Source organism: Rhincodon typus, chromosome 20, assembly GCF_021869965.1.
Source record: "Rhincodon typus isolate 14 chromosome 20, sRhiTyp1.1, whole genome shotgun sequence".
Classification (NCBI taxonomy): Eukaryota; Metazoa; Chordata; class Chondrichthyes; order Orectolobiformes; family Rhincodontidae; genus Rhincodon; species Rhincodon typus.
Window position 1 is genome coordinate 17,814,710 of NC_063351.1, and position 18,111 is coordinate 17,832,820.

At 41.1% G+C, this 18,111-nt stretch overlaps 1 protein-coding gene across 1 annotated transcript in view; it reads right to left on the reverse strand.

The window, feature by feature from the left end:
- LOC109937939 (adhesion G protein-coupled receptor A1) overlaps nucleotides 1-18,111 on the reverse strand; it is a 458,189-nt gene that overhangs the window by 160,422 nt on the left and 279,656 nt on the right. Inside the window, exons 11-12 of the mRNA XM_048609008.1 lie at nucleotides 12,963-13,124; nucleotides 2,306-2,527 (exon numbers count right to left, since the gene is read on the reverse strand). Of these exons, the coding sequence (XP_048464965.1) occupies nucleotides 2,306-2,527; nucleotides 12,963-13,124 (384 nt within the window). The remainder of the gene's footprint in view (nucleotides 1-2,305; nucleotides 2,528-12,962; nucleotides 13,125-18,111) is intronic.

The following is an 18,111-nucleotide window of genomic DNA, read 5'->3' on the forward strand; positions in this document are numbered from 1 at the left end:
TGAAGAAGGGTCCAGACCCGAAATGTCAGCTTTCCTGCTCCTCTGATGCTGCTTGGCCTGCTGTGTTCATCCAGCTTTACACCTTGTTATCTCAAAATGGAAGATGTGTTAGTTCTATCTAAAACACAGCTTAGACCTCAGCTGGAGTAAGATGTTCATTTCCAGTTACGTATTTGGATTACACATTCGGAAAGATGTCAAGGCCCTTGGGAGGCTGCAGAAAAGATTTAATGGAATTAAAACAAAATAAGATCACTCATGGGCCCAAACACACCTTCCAGGTGTAGCAACACTTCATTGAATCTGGTCTACTGCATTTGCTGCTCACAGTGTGGCCTCCTCTACATTGGGGAAACGAAATGTAGACTTGGCGACCGCATTGCAGAACATCTATGTTCGGCTCGCAAAAAAGACCTTGAACTACCTGTTGCCTGCCACTTCAATGCACCACCTTGCTCCCTGGCCAACACCTCTGTCTCTGGCTTGCTGCAGTATTCCAGCGAAGCCCAATGCAAGCTGGAGAAACAACACCTCATTTTCCGCTTGGGGACCCTACAGCCCTCCGGACTCAATATTGAGTTCGATAATTTTAGGGCCTAAACTCTCCCATGTCCCAGCCCCCCACCCCACACACCAGGTCTTGTTACCACATAGCCTGCCATTACACACCCGCTGTTGTTAGTCACTAACAGTCTCCATTAACAACTATTCACCCTCCCAGCCTGGTTGTTAGCAATTCCTTTGTCTGTTCAATTGTCTTTCTCTCTCTTTGGGCTCTATCCTATCGTTTATTCCCTACCCCACCCACCTCCCTATTTTCTGCATATAAACTGACGTTTTCACAGCCACCATCAGTTCTGAGGAAGGGTCACCGGACCCGAAACATTAACTCTGTTTTTTCCCTTCACAGATGCTGCCAGACCTGCTGAGCTTTTCCGGCAACTTTGTTTTTGTTCAAAATCACTCATGTGGCTGTGCAGCATTTATCGTCCCTCCCTAGATGCCCTTGAGAAGGTGGTCATGAGTTACCCTCTTGAAGCATTACAGTCCATTTGGTGCAGGTAGATCCACAATGCCCTGAGGGAGAGTTTCCCAGATTTTGATCCAGTGACACTGAGGAATGGCAATATATTCCTAAATCAGGATGGTGACTGGTTTGGAGGAGAACTTACAGAATAGTACTACAGGTGAAGAACAGAAATTATATGGGCTTACTTGAGACGCTTGGGTTTTTCTGCAGAGAACAAAGAAGGCTCAGAAGAGATCTAATAAAGGTGTTTGAAATCATGTACAGTTTTGATACAGTTCGTAAGGAGCAACTGAGGGCATTGATTTAAGGTGGTTGGCAGACGAACCCTAGAGTGACATGAAGAAATTCTTTTTTAAACAAAGTAGGTTGTTGTAATCTGAAATACATGATGGATGGTGGATGTAGGTTCAACAACAACTTTCAAAAGGGAATTGGATATTTAAGTAGAGAGAATTTTCAGTATTCTAGAAAAGAGGCAGCACTGCCAGAAGTATAATGAATCAAATGTGCCATATTGTTCTATGATTTGGAGTAACAATTGGCAACTGTTTGAAGACCTGGAAAGAGATAGACTAGTCCCGTGATAACTCATCATGCCTAATTTGCCTCCTTTACATTACGAATTGATTGATCTTGATCGCATGCTATATTTGTAAGAGTATCCTTAACTGGATTTGACCAAAAAGCACTGAACTCATCAAGCTGTTTTCCTTGAAACACCACAAGTATTTTGTTTATCCAGTTGCTTACTTACTTATATAGAAACCACATTTCACCATAAATCATTGTACAATAAGTTGCTAGATGTTTCTAGATGATTTTAGAAACAAATGTATTTCTTTTTCCTTTCAAAACCGTGAATATTAATTACCTTAATCAGTATTATGCAAAATAATCATGTCATACAGAAATGTTACTTTATCCACTTTAAATTAAACTGCTTTTCATTATACTGCAATGTACTAATGTGGAAAATTAGATGATTTTCATACCTGACAGAACAAAAGACACATCGTTTTCTCACCGTTTGAATGCTGAAGCTTGTCTTCATATTCATGAATATAATTCATACAAGTACTGTAACAAGTTATACATATCACATTATAATTTTACAAACTTACTATAATCCAAATGTTCTTAGTTGCAGTTAATGCCTTGGGTTAGGAAGGTTCTTTCAGGACTGTGAGGTTAATCAAGAAAATAACCAGCCTGGCATTTTGAGAGTTAGGTGCATCAAAATGCCTGCCTTCACTTGCCCACCACAAACATCCTTACCTTAACTGGGAAATTTACAAGAGAACTGGCTAGATTGCCTGTATTGCATTTGAAATTCAGATGTTGATCTCGACGATAGTTGGCCTCCCAATCCAGTCTAGCCACGTCATGGATCAATGATCTCCCTGGATGCAGACCCATTTTCTGGAAGGCAGTGCATGTCATGCCTGTGAAACTAGCTGGTTTGATCATGAAGGCCTCCAGTGCTATATTCATGGAAACCTGGCGAGAACATAGGAGAAAAAAAATCAATGGAGCTAGCGGTAAAATGGCAAGTAACCCAAGATATAGGATACTTGATGTGGCAACTTTTCATTGTTGTCATTTTGCCTTTTTAACTGACATCTTTTGCTTTCTTTTCATATTATTTTTCAATCTCAGGGAAAACCATGAATTCTCAATGAGCCAATCCAGTATCATTAATTGCTGATTGGCAGTCATCCGAGATGAACTGAAATTGTTCAGCATCGCGGGACATTGTTGTCGAAACACTGCTTTATTTTATTTACAGTCTGTGTTAAACCTTATTCATTTCAGCTTTAATGGACACAAGACAGGAAAGGTTCACCCAGACAAATTAAGAAAGGGCAAAGACACACATCTGAATATAAGTTACACAAAACAGAGTAATAATTATTGTACAAATGACTGAGCAGTAGAGTCTTCTTACAGAACCTGGACTTCAATCAATAAAATTCAAGTTAGCATTTTTGTAGTTTGCATAATCAAACGGCATTTATATGCAAAGTGCATTCTAATACCAAATCTGCTTTGACAGAAAAAAGGTAGGCACAGGCTGATGTGCATGAATAAAAATGAAACATGGTTAGGAAAACTGAAATATTTAATAGAATTATTACCTGCAGAATGCAAACTGCTCCCCTTTTAGTGAGAACACAAGAGGTTACAGGTTACATCTTGCATTTGTTCAACTGAGAAAGCACAATTTTAAGTGTATATTCCTGTGAACATTTTAATAATTAAAACTATTTAGGCAAGAATATCTTTCATAACCTCCCACAGATCTGAAATACAATTTTAACATTTTCTTGCCTGAAGGATTCAAATGTATGTTGTAAAACTGCTTTACACACACTACATGAATCCTTTCAGCAGCTGGTAGCAAATGCTTACAATTATATGATTTTCTGATGTCGCACAGAAAATCCATGTTCATTATTATATTACAGTATGAGCTTAAATAAATAATCAAATTTTATGGACCAAATCACTTATTAACATAGCTACAGCTGTGTGTTTGGATTGCAGACTCCAAATCCAAGATGGTGGGAGAGTAGGGCTCCTGAGCCGGAGCTTGTTTTCTCTGATCGCTTTTATTTCTTCCTTTCTCGTTTCCTAAAAGTTTTTTTTAGTCTTCCCTCCACTTACATTCTGGAGGGAGCTCGGTCATGGAAGCACTGACGGCAATAGCAGTGGCTGAGGGTCTACAGCGAGACTTTGCCAGTTGTCCACCAGATGGTTGGTGTCTCTTGGCAGAGCTCTGGCAGTTGGTGGCTTCGTGGAAGTAACTAGGGGCCCGAGTGGCACCATATGAAGACTCCGGTGACCTGTGGCGAGGCGGCTGGTGAGCCCAGATGGCGGTTGGTGTGGTAGTGCAGCGGTACAGGGATCGAGAAATCAAGCCCTGCACAGGAGAGAGACCGGGTGGCAGTCAGTGGCGAGATGGCAGTGCGGAGGCTAAGGGATCGAGAAACTCAACTCAACGCTGGAGGAAGATCGAGCCCTCGTGGGGAATGCCAGTGTGGAGTGACTGCAGTCCCATGGCTCAAGAAGGGCTGTAATTTTGAACTTTTAACTTTACTTTCTATGTACCACATTATATTGACAAGAACTATAATGTTGAACTTTTAACTTATTTCTTTATTTTTCTACTCTTTACCTAAGATTTTGTACCTAGGTACCTTAGATGGTACCATTAATAGCGACATTGTAAACTTGTCACTGTACTCCTGTATTGCTGTACTTGGGTACATGTGACAGTAAAATTTAATTTTAATTCTAAAGAATTTCTGAAGAAGGGTGTAGGCCCGAAACGTCAGCTTTCCTGCTCCTCTGATGCTGCTTGGCCTGCTGTGTTCATCCAGCTCTACACTTTGTTACCTCAGATTCTCCAGCATCTGCAGTTCTACTATCTCTGAAACATATTTTAAGGGCTGAATGTTTCCAGTCCAATAAGAAAGGGGGAATTGCTGGACCTGCCTTTTTGGAATGAGGTAGGCTGAGTGGATCAAATGTTTGTTCGTTGAGGAAGATTTAAGCGATAGTGATGAATTTATGAATAAATGAATGATTTATTGTCATGGATACTTTACAAGGAAATACAATAAAATACAGAGAAAAGCTTTCAGTTGTCGCCATAATCTGGCGCCATTTTGATAGTTTGAGAATAAGAGAAAATGAAAAACATAGTTTAAAAAGAAGTCCACCTATGTATGAGTTCTGATCTGGCTCAGGACCACTACCACCACCTTGCCACACCCAACTGACATTGAAGTCACTGATCCTCAGGCACTGTCTTTCGCCACTGGGCTGATTCATCATTGCCATTGCCTATGCTGGCCACACCAATGTCGGAGACTATTACTGCAGTCAATGTTGCTGGGGCGCCCTTCCACTATTGTTTCACCACCACCAGCACCGGGCACAGCCGATGAGTAAGTTGCCAATTCTCAGGTGGCATCTTTAGCTACCGGGCCAATTCACCTTCGCCACTGCCCACACCAGGTCCATCAACATTGAAGACTATTGCTGCGGTCAATGTTGCTGTGATGCCCATCTGCCGCCACCGGAACAATCAATGACGAAGTCATTAATCCTTAGGTGACATCTTTCACTGCTGGGCCTACAGGGCCTCGCTCTTCCCCCGCTGCTGGGTTCTCCCTCCCTGCCATGCTGGGCTCTATCTCTCCTCTGCTGGGCTCGCTGTCCTCCCCAAGATGATCTCAAAAAAGGAAATAAAAGAACCAAAAGGACTATTAAGAAGTGACTGGAAGCTGAATTTCAAGGGAATCCAGAGTCTTCTACAAGCATATAAATGGTAGAACAGTGGTAACAGGGATTTATACATGGAGGTGGCAGGCATAGCTGAGATATTCAATGAATACTTTGCATCAGTATTTAGCAAGAAGGTGCTGTATAGGATATAATGGAATAGGAGGTAATTCAGATGCTTCAAGGGTCTAAAACTGATAAGGACATGGCATTGGATAATGGACTATACTTACAGTTGAATACACACAAAGACAGGATGTGGTGTACCAAAGAACACTCAGGGAGGGAAGTGAGAATGAAAACTGAGGCAGCTCTGGTCAGATTCAGGATGCTGCCTCAGGACTGGAGAACTGCAAATGTTACACCTTTGACAAAAAACAGGATAAAGTCAGTCAGTTTAATGTTGGTCATGAGCAAGTTTTCAGAAATGATAATTCTGGCCAAAATTAGTAACTACTTGCGTGAATTGGATTTAATTAAGAAAAAAAACATGCAGTTTTAAGTGCAAATCATGTTTAACCTGATATGTTTGAGTTTTTTGATGAGATAACAGATTGTATTGGTGAGGGCAATGCCATTGATGGTGTAAATAGACTTCCAAAAGGCATTTGATAAAGTGCCACATGCGAACATGAGCAAAGTTGGGAGCCCATGGAATAAAAGAGGTAGTAGCAACATGGATCTAAAATTGGCTCAGTAATAGGCAACAGAGTGTGGTGGTGATTTCTGCTTTATCCTGACTGGAGGAAAATTTATTGCGGAGTTTCCCAGTGATTGGTGTTAGGGCCACCGGTTTTCCTGATAGCTATATCAATGACTTAGACCTGATGTACAGGTCACAATTTCAAAACTGGCAGATGACACCAATCTAGGAAGTATTATGAATTAAGGATAATATTAGATAGGTGAGTGGCACGGGCAACAAGTGTCAGACGAAAATTAATGCAGGGAGAGGTCAAGTGATAAACGTAAATAAGAAAGAAGCAAACAGCCAACACAAACTTCAGGGTGCAATTCTAACGGGGAAGGACCTAAGTATATAGTAACATGGGTGTACATCATTGAAAGCAGCAAGACAAGTTGAGATCATGGTTAATAAAGCATTGACAACCTGGATTTTACAATTATTGGCAGAAAGTGCAAAAGCAAAGAAGCTATGTTAAACCTGTATACACCACTGGTTACCTCTGCCTTAAAAATATTTAAAGATCCTGCATCCACTGTCTTTTGAGGAAGAGAGTTCCAAGGTCTCTCAAACCTCAGGGGAAAAGAAAATGCTTCCTCATCTCTTTTAAATGGGCACCCCCTTGTTTTTAAACCACAATGCCTAATTCTAGATTCTCCCACAGGAGGAAATATGCTTTCAATATCCAATCGTTCAAGTCCCCTCAGGATCTTATATGTTTCAATTAAGTCAGCTCTGACTCTTCTAAATTCCAGAGGACACAGGCCCAGCCTGTCTAGCCTTTCCTCATAAGGCAATCTGCTCATTCCAGGTATTAGTCAAGTCAACCTTCACTGAACTGCTCTCAAGGCATTAACATCCTTTCATATGTATGGTGACCAATACTGCACACAGTACTCCAGACATGGTCTTACCAATGCCTTGTATAACTGAAGCAGAATCTCTCTATTCTCATATTCAATTCCTTTTGCAATTACTATAACATTCTATTGCTCTCCTGATTACTTGCTATACCTGCATAATAACCTTGTGTGATTTGTGCACAAGGGCACCCAATCTCTCTGCGTCTCAGAGCTCTGCAATCTCTCATCAATTAGATTATACTACTTTTCATCATCTTTCTGTCAAAATGGATAATTTTACACTTTCCCACACTGTTATCCATTTGCCAGATCTTCACCCACTCACTTAACTGATCTATATCCCTTTGTAAGCTCCTTATGCCTTTTTCACAACTCACTTACCTATCTATCTTGAAGTCATCAGCAAATTTATTTATTATATCTTTGATCCTTTCATCCAAATTATTTAATTAACTTGGAAGGAGTTGAGGCCCCAGCACCGACCCCTGTGGCATACCACTTGTTATCCTGCCAGTTTAAAAAAATGCACTTATTCCAATTTTCTACTTTCGTCTCACAAGCTGATCTTCTATCCATGCCAGTGTGTTATCCCCTACACCACCAGCTTCTATTTTCCATTATAACCTTTGATGTGGAACCTGATCAAATGCCACCTGGAAATCTATATACAATACAACTACTGGTTCCCCTTTACCTAATTGCACAAGCCACTTCTTCAAAGAATTCAAATACATTTGTTAAAACTGATTTTCCTTTTGAAAAAAAAAACGATATTGGCTCTGCCTGATTACCTTGAACTTATCCAAGTGCCCTGTTATAGTAGCAAACGTCTTTAATAGGAGTGAACATCTTCCCTATTCCCCATCGCAGGAGCAGTAACTCTGTTTTCTGCAGTCAAATTTGCTGTACACCTAAAGAAAACCAATTTATCTTTCCTGCAACAATTGTTGCAAGCTGTGACTTCAAACTGATTCGGCAGAGACTTCCTATACATGGACCAGTCACCTTGTGTGTTGCAAAAACCTGTCAGAGAAACTGGAGAAAGACAACTGAAGCAAAGTTCTGGCCAGCAGATATATGCTATAAGATGCATTTCAATAGCAGTACCTGGGAACAAAGACTACTGAAATAACTTTCCAGTTTTTCTCCTCTGTCCGTAACTTATTTGACCCTTGAGAGAGAGAGACAGAGAGAGAGAGAGAGAGTGAGTGTGTGTGTGTGTGTGTGTGTGTGATGTAAGAGGACACAGTAGCATTTTAATTAGTAGTGCTATACCGTTTGTAACTATTTACTTGTAGCTAGAGTCTAATTACTTGCCATAAATTGTATTTTTTTTTGTTCAGTACCAAAACCCAGCTTTTCCTTTCTTTCAACTTTTATCTGAAAGTCAAGTAAATTGGGGGAAAAAATCTTTACCTTTTATGATGCCTCCAGGAAAGTGAGGCTTGATTTTATGCATCCTAGCCCAATGAACTGTAACAACTGGTTGAAGGATCAAAAACCACGGGGCACAGATTAAAGGTAACTAGCAAAACAAACAATGGTCACATGGGGAATAGCCTTTTCCATGCAGCTGGAGGTCTCTGCCTGAGACTGTGATGGAGGTAGGCTAAACCACTAGATTCAAAAGAAAACTAGATTATTATCTGAAAGGCAAGATGTGTAGGACTACAGGGGAAAGACAGGTTTGAGACATTAGCTAAATTGTTCCTTCCAAGACCCAGCACAGACACAGCAGGCTGAAAGTCCTCCTTTTGTGCTATAATCATACAGTGATCCTATTCACAAGGTCGATCCTGCTGCCGGGCAATGTTCAACATTTGATGCTTATTTTAGCTGATAGGACATTAGGTAGACCATTGTGAGATATATACATCTTTCAAGGTCAAATCTTTCTGATTATTTCTCAGCAAGAATTGGCAGTATTTCAAAATTAAACAAAGAGAAAGCCAAAATGTAAGGGTGACCACGCGACTGATTTTTGTTCAACAAAATCTCCTAAGTAGATAACAATCTATTTCATTGTTACAATTAAATGTAGACGAACAGGCAAAATACAAATTGTTCGCGTAGCTATACTGATTGTGCACACTATCAAATGGTAGGTTTGTTTCCCCTTTAAGTGTAGGGATCTACGGAAAAAAAAAATTGGTCTAGTGTGGTAAAGCAAAACCACTTACTGGTCTAACTAGAAGAGGCTCTTGTATCAAATAAGAAGTAATGCACACCAGCAACTAGGTTACAGGTGATATCAGTATGATAGGCATTGCTACTAAAATTATGAGGAGAACCTGGAATTTAGATCTTACTGTTTCAAGACCTATGATGTTCTCCGTATCAGTCCATGTTCATAACAGATGATGGTTATGGAACTCCTCAGTATTAACCCTATCAGACCATATACAACAGTAACCATTCAACTTCCAACATTATCACTTTATCAATGCATAATTTTTCAATATAATTAAATATTTGATATTCGCTAAATGTGCCCATGGTTGACAGCCCAGGTATTGTGTCTGCCTCTTTAAGTCAACCCATAATACTTAACGGCTGTATAATTTCTATCATACTTCTGCCATAATCGCATGCAGAAAATCCAGGAAATCAACACAAATCGTGATTCAATACGTGGCCTCCATTTCTTGGGGTATCTTGCTTGAGATGTAACATAGGAATCTCCTGTCCGTCCTTTACATGCAAATAACAGAAAGAGATGGAATCTGGAGTAGGTCCTGCCCTGCACTTGGAGTAAGACACTGATATTGAGGTGAGGGGTCCCTGACTCTGCAATAGCAACATCTGAATTTTGGAAGAAGAAAATATTTAAGAAATTAATTCCACCGCCTGGGGCAAGAGGCCTCAAAGCATAGACTAATGTGGCCCAAAAGGAAAGCAAGCACCAAAACTTCAGGGCACATGGATTAGGCAGACATTACAAGTGAGACATTACTCCAAGTGCCAGTGATTTGGGGTGATTCCCCTTTGGTCAGCTGCAGAACTGTTGCAGGGAGATGCTCACCAGCTCATACTCCCACACGTTCTTCAGCTGACATTCCCACTCAGGTGTCAGCACTTGAGCAGGGGGGGCGGCACAGGAAGAGGGTGGGTGCAAGAGGAAGTCTTGGCAATGCTTCCTCTGTGGTCTCGGAACTGTCTGTCTTTCTCAGGAGGTCTCGTGGGTCCCTTATGGTGGACCAACCTGCTTCTCCACCTGAGCCATGGTCATCCCACTGACACCAGCAAGACGCTAGAGAGAGGGAAGGTACTGTGGCCAGTGATTAGAAGTGCTGTGCTAGAAAAGGGCTAGAATGAGGTGAGAAGAGCACCATAGGGGCACAGTAGGTAATCAACAAAGCAAGCTTGACAAGATGCAATGAGAAAGGTCACGAGGCCCTGTGGAGAAAAAACCTCAGTGAAAACTGACACTTCGTCAAAAAACTATAATGGAGTTAAATAGCTAGTTTGTCAAAATATAGATTCGAGTAAGAAATAATTCAAGCATAAATAATGCTCTCTGATTATTTTGCCTTAAATGATGGCTTTATTTCTTTTTTACACTTAAGGAATCAAACATAATCCAAAAATTTCCAGGTGTAAGATTCTTAGACATTTGAAAGCCTGATCCTTCTTCAATCAGAAAGGCAATGTGAAATCTCTAGTGAAATAACCATAAGTAAAACCAGTTAGTAAAGGCCTGATTGCTTATTATTCCCAACAATAAACGAGAAGCACTGAGGGACAGACTTGCATCCTTCACCTCTGTTGATTATGCATTGGCTAGACAGACTGCAGCGACAAACGCTGTAAGGGTCAGAAGGCAAACCCATTACAGAATCAGGTCAATTCTCCTTCCATTGATTACCACAGAAAGGAAATTGTGCAGGTTCTGTTACAGTCATGAGACATTCCAGCAGATTGCATGCATTGTATTTCCCTCAGTAACCCCATCACCCAGTCAGAAAACACCACAGTTCATCACTTTTATATATCCTAAGAAAAGCTATTTACAAAGAATTAGCTTAGGGCTTAGAAGGTCAGCCTTTGTAATATTTGGATTATATGGACAATTGTATGGAAGGTTAATGACATAAAGTTGGAGGTATTTCTGGATTATGACATGACTATTGTGTGTGTTTGTTCATCACTTGGAAAATATATTTGTTTGAAATTCTAAAGGTAAAATGAGAGTTGATGAGAGTCCCCAGAGAGAAGACAAAAGATATACATAGTACTGAAATGCAATTACAAGAGAAGGTTTGCTGTTCATTTCCCAAGTGCTTTAAAGAAAATTCACCTACATTACACAACAAGAATACACACTCTCAAACCTACAGAGCTGGATCTCATCCATGAGATTAATCTAAGACACAACAGCCAAAACAATTTAAGTTGAAAAAAATTCATAGATGGTCCCAAGCATTTCCTTCCCAAGAATTAGATGCTGCAATGTGACATTCATCATGAGGTTTGTATTTTAATTTGTCCAAAGTTGTACTTTTATAATGGAATCACCTTCACAAAGAAGTGAATTGTTTCGCATTGAGAGATGGCGCAGACTGCCTATACAGTGCAAACTAATAATTTTGAACTAAAACACGAACAAAGCAACTTGACATAAGAGCTGAGGAGGTGTGGCTCACTTTCTGACATTCCATCCTCAGATTTGAGCTCCTGAATTACTCTGAGAAAAACCAATGGATAATGAAAAACACAATAAAAACCCACTGCTCACATCCACAATCTACTGGGCCGGACACTGTCCAGTCAAGTGCCTTGCCTCACCTTGAACACTTATTTGGCCCAAATCTCCATCACTAGGCAAAAGTCCACAAATACAGTAACATGTAGGAACTACTGGGAACAAAATGTCAAGAACAATGCAAAACCACACCTTATGTGAGTACAATTGCCTCATCCAATCAATAATTGGACACAGTCAAGAAAGTGGATGGGATTTTCTCAGGAAGGGCTACTCTTGCTTTTGGGTCCAGATTAGAGTCTGGTGACTGTAACTGTCAGAAAGCAGGGTCACATTGCCAAGTTACCCGATTAAAGATGGTATGCTCTCTCTCCACTCCTCTGGCCCACAGCACAGGCTACGGCTGAAAGGAGAACGAAAGGGTACCTCACTTTTCAGCCTTCCCTGTGGGGAAGTTAGCATTTTGTTTTTGCTGAGAGCAAGCAGTCAGGCTCCTGTGATTGAGGGGGTGCTCCCCTCCAGAGGTGGGGTCAGGACTTTGCCAGTGGTACTCACACCAACCCTCTTACTGGGCCACGAAGCATGAAAACCCAGTGGCTCCCAAATCTGCAAAGACATAGACAAGCCACATTCCCACTGCTGTCAAACTCCAGCAACATACCCTTCAAGTTTCTTATGACATGGCCCTTAATTATTTATATTACCTGCATGCTTCCAGTTTCCCCAGAAGGCTGTTCTCAGGTAGTTCCCCTCAAGTTTCCTCTCCAAGCCACATAACATTTTGACTTGGGACTGTATCACCATTCTATCACTGAGTGGGTCAAAATCCCGGAACTCCCTTCCTCACAGCAATGTTCCGTGTCTTATTTTTTCTGCCGCTGCGCAGAATTCAGAGGTCTGTGGAAGTCACGCTGATTGAGATACACAGATCTTCCCAGTGGCTGCGAGAGGGGGAATGTTGCCTAACAGTGTTGCTGATGTACTACCACAGACTGAAGCTGTATAAGGTGACAACTCACCATCACTTTCTCTTAAGATAGTTAGGGATGGGCAACAAATGCCGGTCTAGCCTGCGACATCCTCATTCCACAAACAAATAAATTTACCAGCTCCATTGCACCTTATTGCCCACTAACTGGGGGTTAGAAAAATTCCAACCACAATATTAGATTCTATTGAAAACAAAAAAAATGTTTTAAATCAAGATTCGCCAAATATATTTCCCCTACAGACAATAGTCCATTAAATCATTTGTAGCACAATACATGTTTAATAATGAACACAACAGCCACTAAGTGAAGCACTATTGAGTTTATAGAAACATATTTTTTGAAAATGTAGAGAATCTATTTAAAATTTCTGATTAATTGAAAAGTACATCATTGGAAAGATTACCTTTGAAATATCCTGTGCATTGCTGGTTAACACAAGACTTGCAATGAATTCCACACACTGCACAATTCGAGTACAAGCCTTCTCTTCATTTTGGGCCATCCACAGTATGTGTTCATCCACTAGCATCATGTTGCTGGCTATTTCTGTGATGGATTCTCCCAACTGTGAAACAAAATACTCTCATTTACATTTGGATGATTCATCTCCAGGTATCATTGTGCACCCCAAACATAAATATCTTTTTCTTTATTAAAAAGAAGAAACTGGCACCTTAGTATTCAAATTAAAAAAGGCTAAACAAGTTCAGAATAAAATCTGTGCAAATATTAACCTTTACTGATTCAGCTCTACTTGTGTTTTTTTCCTGAAATGACTGACCTCTTCCATTTTATAAGCCAACTAAATCAAAAGCAAGAAATTGTATGAAGTAAACAAGATTCAAGCAGACTGTTTTGGTTATTCTTCAGACCTTGTATAGAGTGAAGTTTGATTTTTTTTCTATATTAAAGGGAAGGTGCAGTTGTGCACACAATAGCAGTTTTACCCCATTGAAATTTTTGAAAGCGTTGTAAACACAGCTTGCTGTGCCTCATACGCACTCCCCCCGCCACCCCAGGCTAAAGACAGTAAAAAAACACAAAAGAGAATGGTTGTGTTTGTCAGAGACCAGTCATCACAACGCTGCAAGAGCTCTCAGGGCAGTGTCCTTGGCCAAACCACCTTCAGCTGCTTGATCAAATGTTTCTCCTTTGACATGAGATTAGAGTGCAGTTGTTCACTGATAATTCCAAACCGTTCAATTTATTCACAATTTGTGATCATCAAATAGCTCCTGCCTGAATACACCATAATACGGAAAACAGGGCAGGGGTGTTCCCTCCCAGTGGGGGAACACTTCGGGGGTCAAGGACATCTCGGAAGTGGACTTCGAGATACACAACAATGCAAAATCGCTGAGCAGAGGCTGATAGCCAAGTTCCATACTCATGCGGATGGCCTCAATCATGATCCTGGGTTCACGTCACACTACAGGTGACCCCACCACACTATATACTCCCACACACACGCACACGTACACACACATTCACACACTTAGAGACCTTCTCTCTCACACACACACACCTTCACAGTCACACTGTCTCAAGCACACACACACAGTCTCTTTCTCTCTCTCTCACACACACACACACGCACACACAGGCACACGCATTATTTCATCCAAGATGTTTGTGTAGTTGCAGATACATTCTGTTTTGCTCAAACAGTAAAACCTGACTCCAGTTTAAAACATAGCCAGATTCTAAGCAAGACCTCACACCTAAAATGCATTGTCTGACCTGAGATGTCACTGCTTTGTATACATTGATAAAATCTTTAATTATCTAGGGACAATGACTGAGAGGAATCTGGAGTTTGCATTTTAATCACTAGTCTCCTTCCTAACTGATTAAAGATTCAACAAGAGGCAGCCAGTTTTAGGGTTGCTACCTTTCTGCTTATAAATTCTGTGTCTTCTGCCCTCCCTTTCACACTTTGCCTAAAGAAGGAGCTGAGCTGTGAAAGCTTGCTTTTTCAAATAAACCTGTTGGACTATAACCTGATGTCATGTGATTTTTGACCTGGAAAACATTTAGACATTGGGTCATTGTATATTACCCTGGGGAAATGGCCACCTTAAAAAAAAGGAACCCTGGCCACCACCCTCCAACCGTCAGTTGCCCTACATTCACCAAGTCTGCTTCATTGACATCCTAAAGGTGAAATGGATAAGAAATCTGAACCGGAACAATTATATCAATACCAAGAATACAATAGTAGGGAAGATACCAGATACTCTGTGATGAGTGGTTCAACTACTGACTCCTCAGCGCTATTCGCTATCTACAGGAGTGAAGCTGGGAGTATGATTAAATACTAAATATGCAAATAAAGACTAAATACTGCAGATGCTGGAAATATGAAACATACACAGAGAATGCTGGAGAAACACAGCGGTTCAGTTCTGAAGAAGAGTCATACTGGATTCAAAATGTCAGCTCTGCTTCTCTCCCCATAGACCCTGCCAGACCTGCGGAGTTTCTCCAAATTTACATACTCACCTGACTGAGATCAGTTCCAACAATTCAATCTCAGACAAGACAAAGTTTGAATGATTGGTGTCTGTCTACCAGACTTTAGATCCAACTTTCATTGTGGTTATTGCAGCATACATAATAACAGGATAAACTGCTGAAAGAAACCAAGGTTAGATCAACAGCATCTCCCTCCCCTACAACCTTTTTAACTAAGAAAGGGCCTGGTTTTCACCAGGATGGAGAGCCTCTTCTGGCACAACTGTCAAAAACAATCGTCAAAGGGAGCTGTCAAGCTTTCAAAGCATTTAGAATTTCTGTTCTTTAAGTATTTGGACATAATATCTGGAGTGTTAACAGAGTGATTGCTTGCTATTTCACTCCATCTCTTGGCATAAAGCTTGAGGATTTCCATTATTGGATTGCTCTGCAAGACTGATTTCACAATCATCCATTATCGCAGTTTGACAACTCCAAGTAGTTGTGGACTCCAGGAAGTGGAAGAATAAAATTAATTCCAATTATTGTTGCTTTAAAGGATTGTGCACTTGAATGAAATGTTTGCTTTTACAAGGCATTATGTAATTAAAGGAATACATTTGTAGTGATTGGGATTTTATGAATGAGTATCCTTTCTAGTATGTCTGCAATTTACACAGATCTTTATTTAATGAAAACTTATTGCATATAGTGGACACATCAGAGGCACAAGGGCAAAGATAGCACTGGGAGCTATAAAGGGAGTGGGTAGAGTGGCATAGGGATTAAAAATGTCCAAGGCTAGGTAGAAGGGCAAAGGAGTTATAAAGTGCTTTGGGATGGGTTGAAGGCAATACGTAGGCACAGAGTGCATGAGTGTCCATGGGGATAGGTACAAGGAGATAGGTCAGCATGGAAGGCATGAATGATTATGTGGGTGGGTGGGGAACATAAGAATCCCTACAGTGTGGAAACAGGCCCTTCAGCCCAACAAGTCCACACTGAACCTCAGTGCATCCCATCCAGACCCATCCCCCTATAACCCACCTAATCTACACATTCCTGAACACCACGGGCAATTTAGCATGGCCAATCAATCTGCACATCTTTGGACTGTGGGAGGAAACCAGAGCACGCTGAGGAAACCCACACGGACACGGGGAGAATGTGCAAACTCCACACAGACAGACACCTGAGGCTGGAATCGAACCTGGGTCCCTGGTGCTGTGAGGCAGCAGTGCTAAACACTGTGCCACCATGCCACCATAAGGTGGCATAAGTTTGCATGTATATGACACAGGAAGTGTGTAGGAGTGGGGAGATGAGGGCTGTTTTATTCTTTATTTGAAACTTCCATTTAGTGTCAGTGCACAGAGGCAGACCTTTTGCCCACCCTGTCATCCTCATCAATCTACCTATCACTGATGTAACCATCATCTAAATGGTAGGAGTGACCACTGCACAGTCCTTTTGGAGACAAACTCCCAACTTCACATTGAGGATACAATCCATTGCATTCTCTGTCAATACCACTGTGTTAAATGGGACAGACTGCGAACATATCTAGCAACTCAAATGGAGACTTCTACACTGTGTGCCACTAGCAGCAGTAGAAATGTATTCAACCATAACCGTAACCTCATAGTCCAGTATATCCATCATGACAATCTATCATACCAATCAAAAAAACAGTGCAGGTGAGCATGCCATCAGCAGAACCAGGCTTACCTAAAAATGAGATGTCAACTTGAAGCTATGACTGCCTGCATGCCAAACAGCACAACTGACATACAATGTGCAGGATTAAACAATTCCATAGACAATGAATAAGATCTAAGCTCTGAAGGCACACTCAGTGCCAATAGAGGTGGACAATCAAACAACTCATAGGAAGAGATGGCTTCACAAATAACCCCATCAGTAATGACAGGACAGTGGAGAAAATCAGTGCAAAAGACAAAGCTGAAACATCTGCATTCATTTTATAGGAAGAAGTGCTGAAAGGAAGAACCATTTATGGTTCCTACTGACATCCCCAACATCATAGATTTCTGTCTACAACCTATTTGATTCAATTCCCATGTTAAAGAAACAGATGAAGATGCTAGACACTCAAAAGCTATGGTAGCTGACAACATTATTGCCTCCAAGCCAAACACTATCCTGCTCTTGATGAGTATAGTAATTCATCACCGAACATCATAGTTATGTTCTTGAAACATGCAACAACTCTCACGCAGTCAGATTTTCCCATAACATCAATACAGTAAAAGCTGTTGTAGTTACATATTATAGGGCCTTTTTCATCAGGAAAATAGAACATTATATCCATGAAGACTGAAGTACTGTACTCTTCTAGATTCCCATGTTCAGAAAAGAAAAGCTATTGATATAATTTTAAAAACATGAAAGAAATGTGCTAACTCATTCTTCTTTGCTGCTGCTTTCCACTTCTTCTGTTGGCTGTCTCTCCCATTGTCAACTGCTCTCTCACAAATCATCGAAGTGAGTGAGGGCTTGGGAATGAAGGGGCAACAGGGAGTACACAAACAAGCGAGTGGGAGGTGCTGCGAATGGCAGGGTTGGAGTGGGATGTCAGAAGTGGGAGGATTGAGGGGTGGAAGTAGCAAGAGGGGTAGGAAGTTAGAAGATTGCAGCAAGAGAGAGGTGGTGTGCCAGAATGTCAGGGAGCAGAAGCAGCAGGCCAAAATGGTGCCATTGGGTCAAGCACAGCTCAGGATGCACTGACATGAAACACATTATACTGGAAATGTCAGTGCCAAGTGCATGTGTTGGCCCCATTATGCCTGCAATGTTGAAAAATGAGGCTGAATGAGGCAACTTGATATGAGGACTTAGAATATAGGTGACCCTTCAACATTACTAGATTTTCGCCCTGTATTCTCTCTCGGTAGCATTATTGCTACAGGATAGCAGCTTTTCAATCTGAAGTTTGCCAGCACTTCCAGAGACCAAAAATTTAAAAAATAATCTAGGTGTAGAGCTGGATGAACACATCAGGCCAAGCAGCATCAGAGGAGCAGGAAGGCAGACATTTCGGGCCTAGACCCTTCTTCAGAAATGGGGGAGGGGAAGGG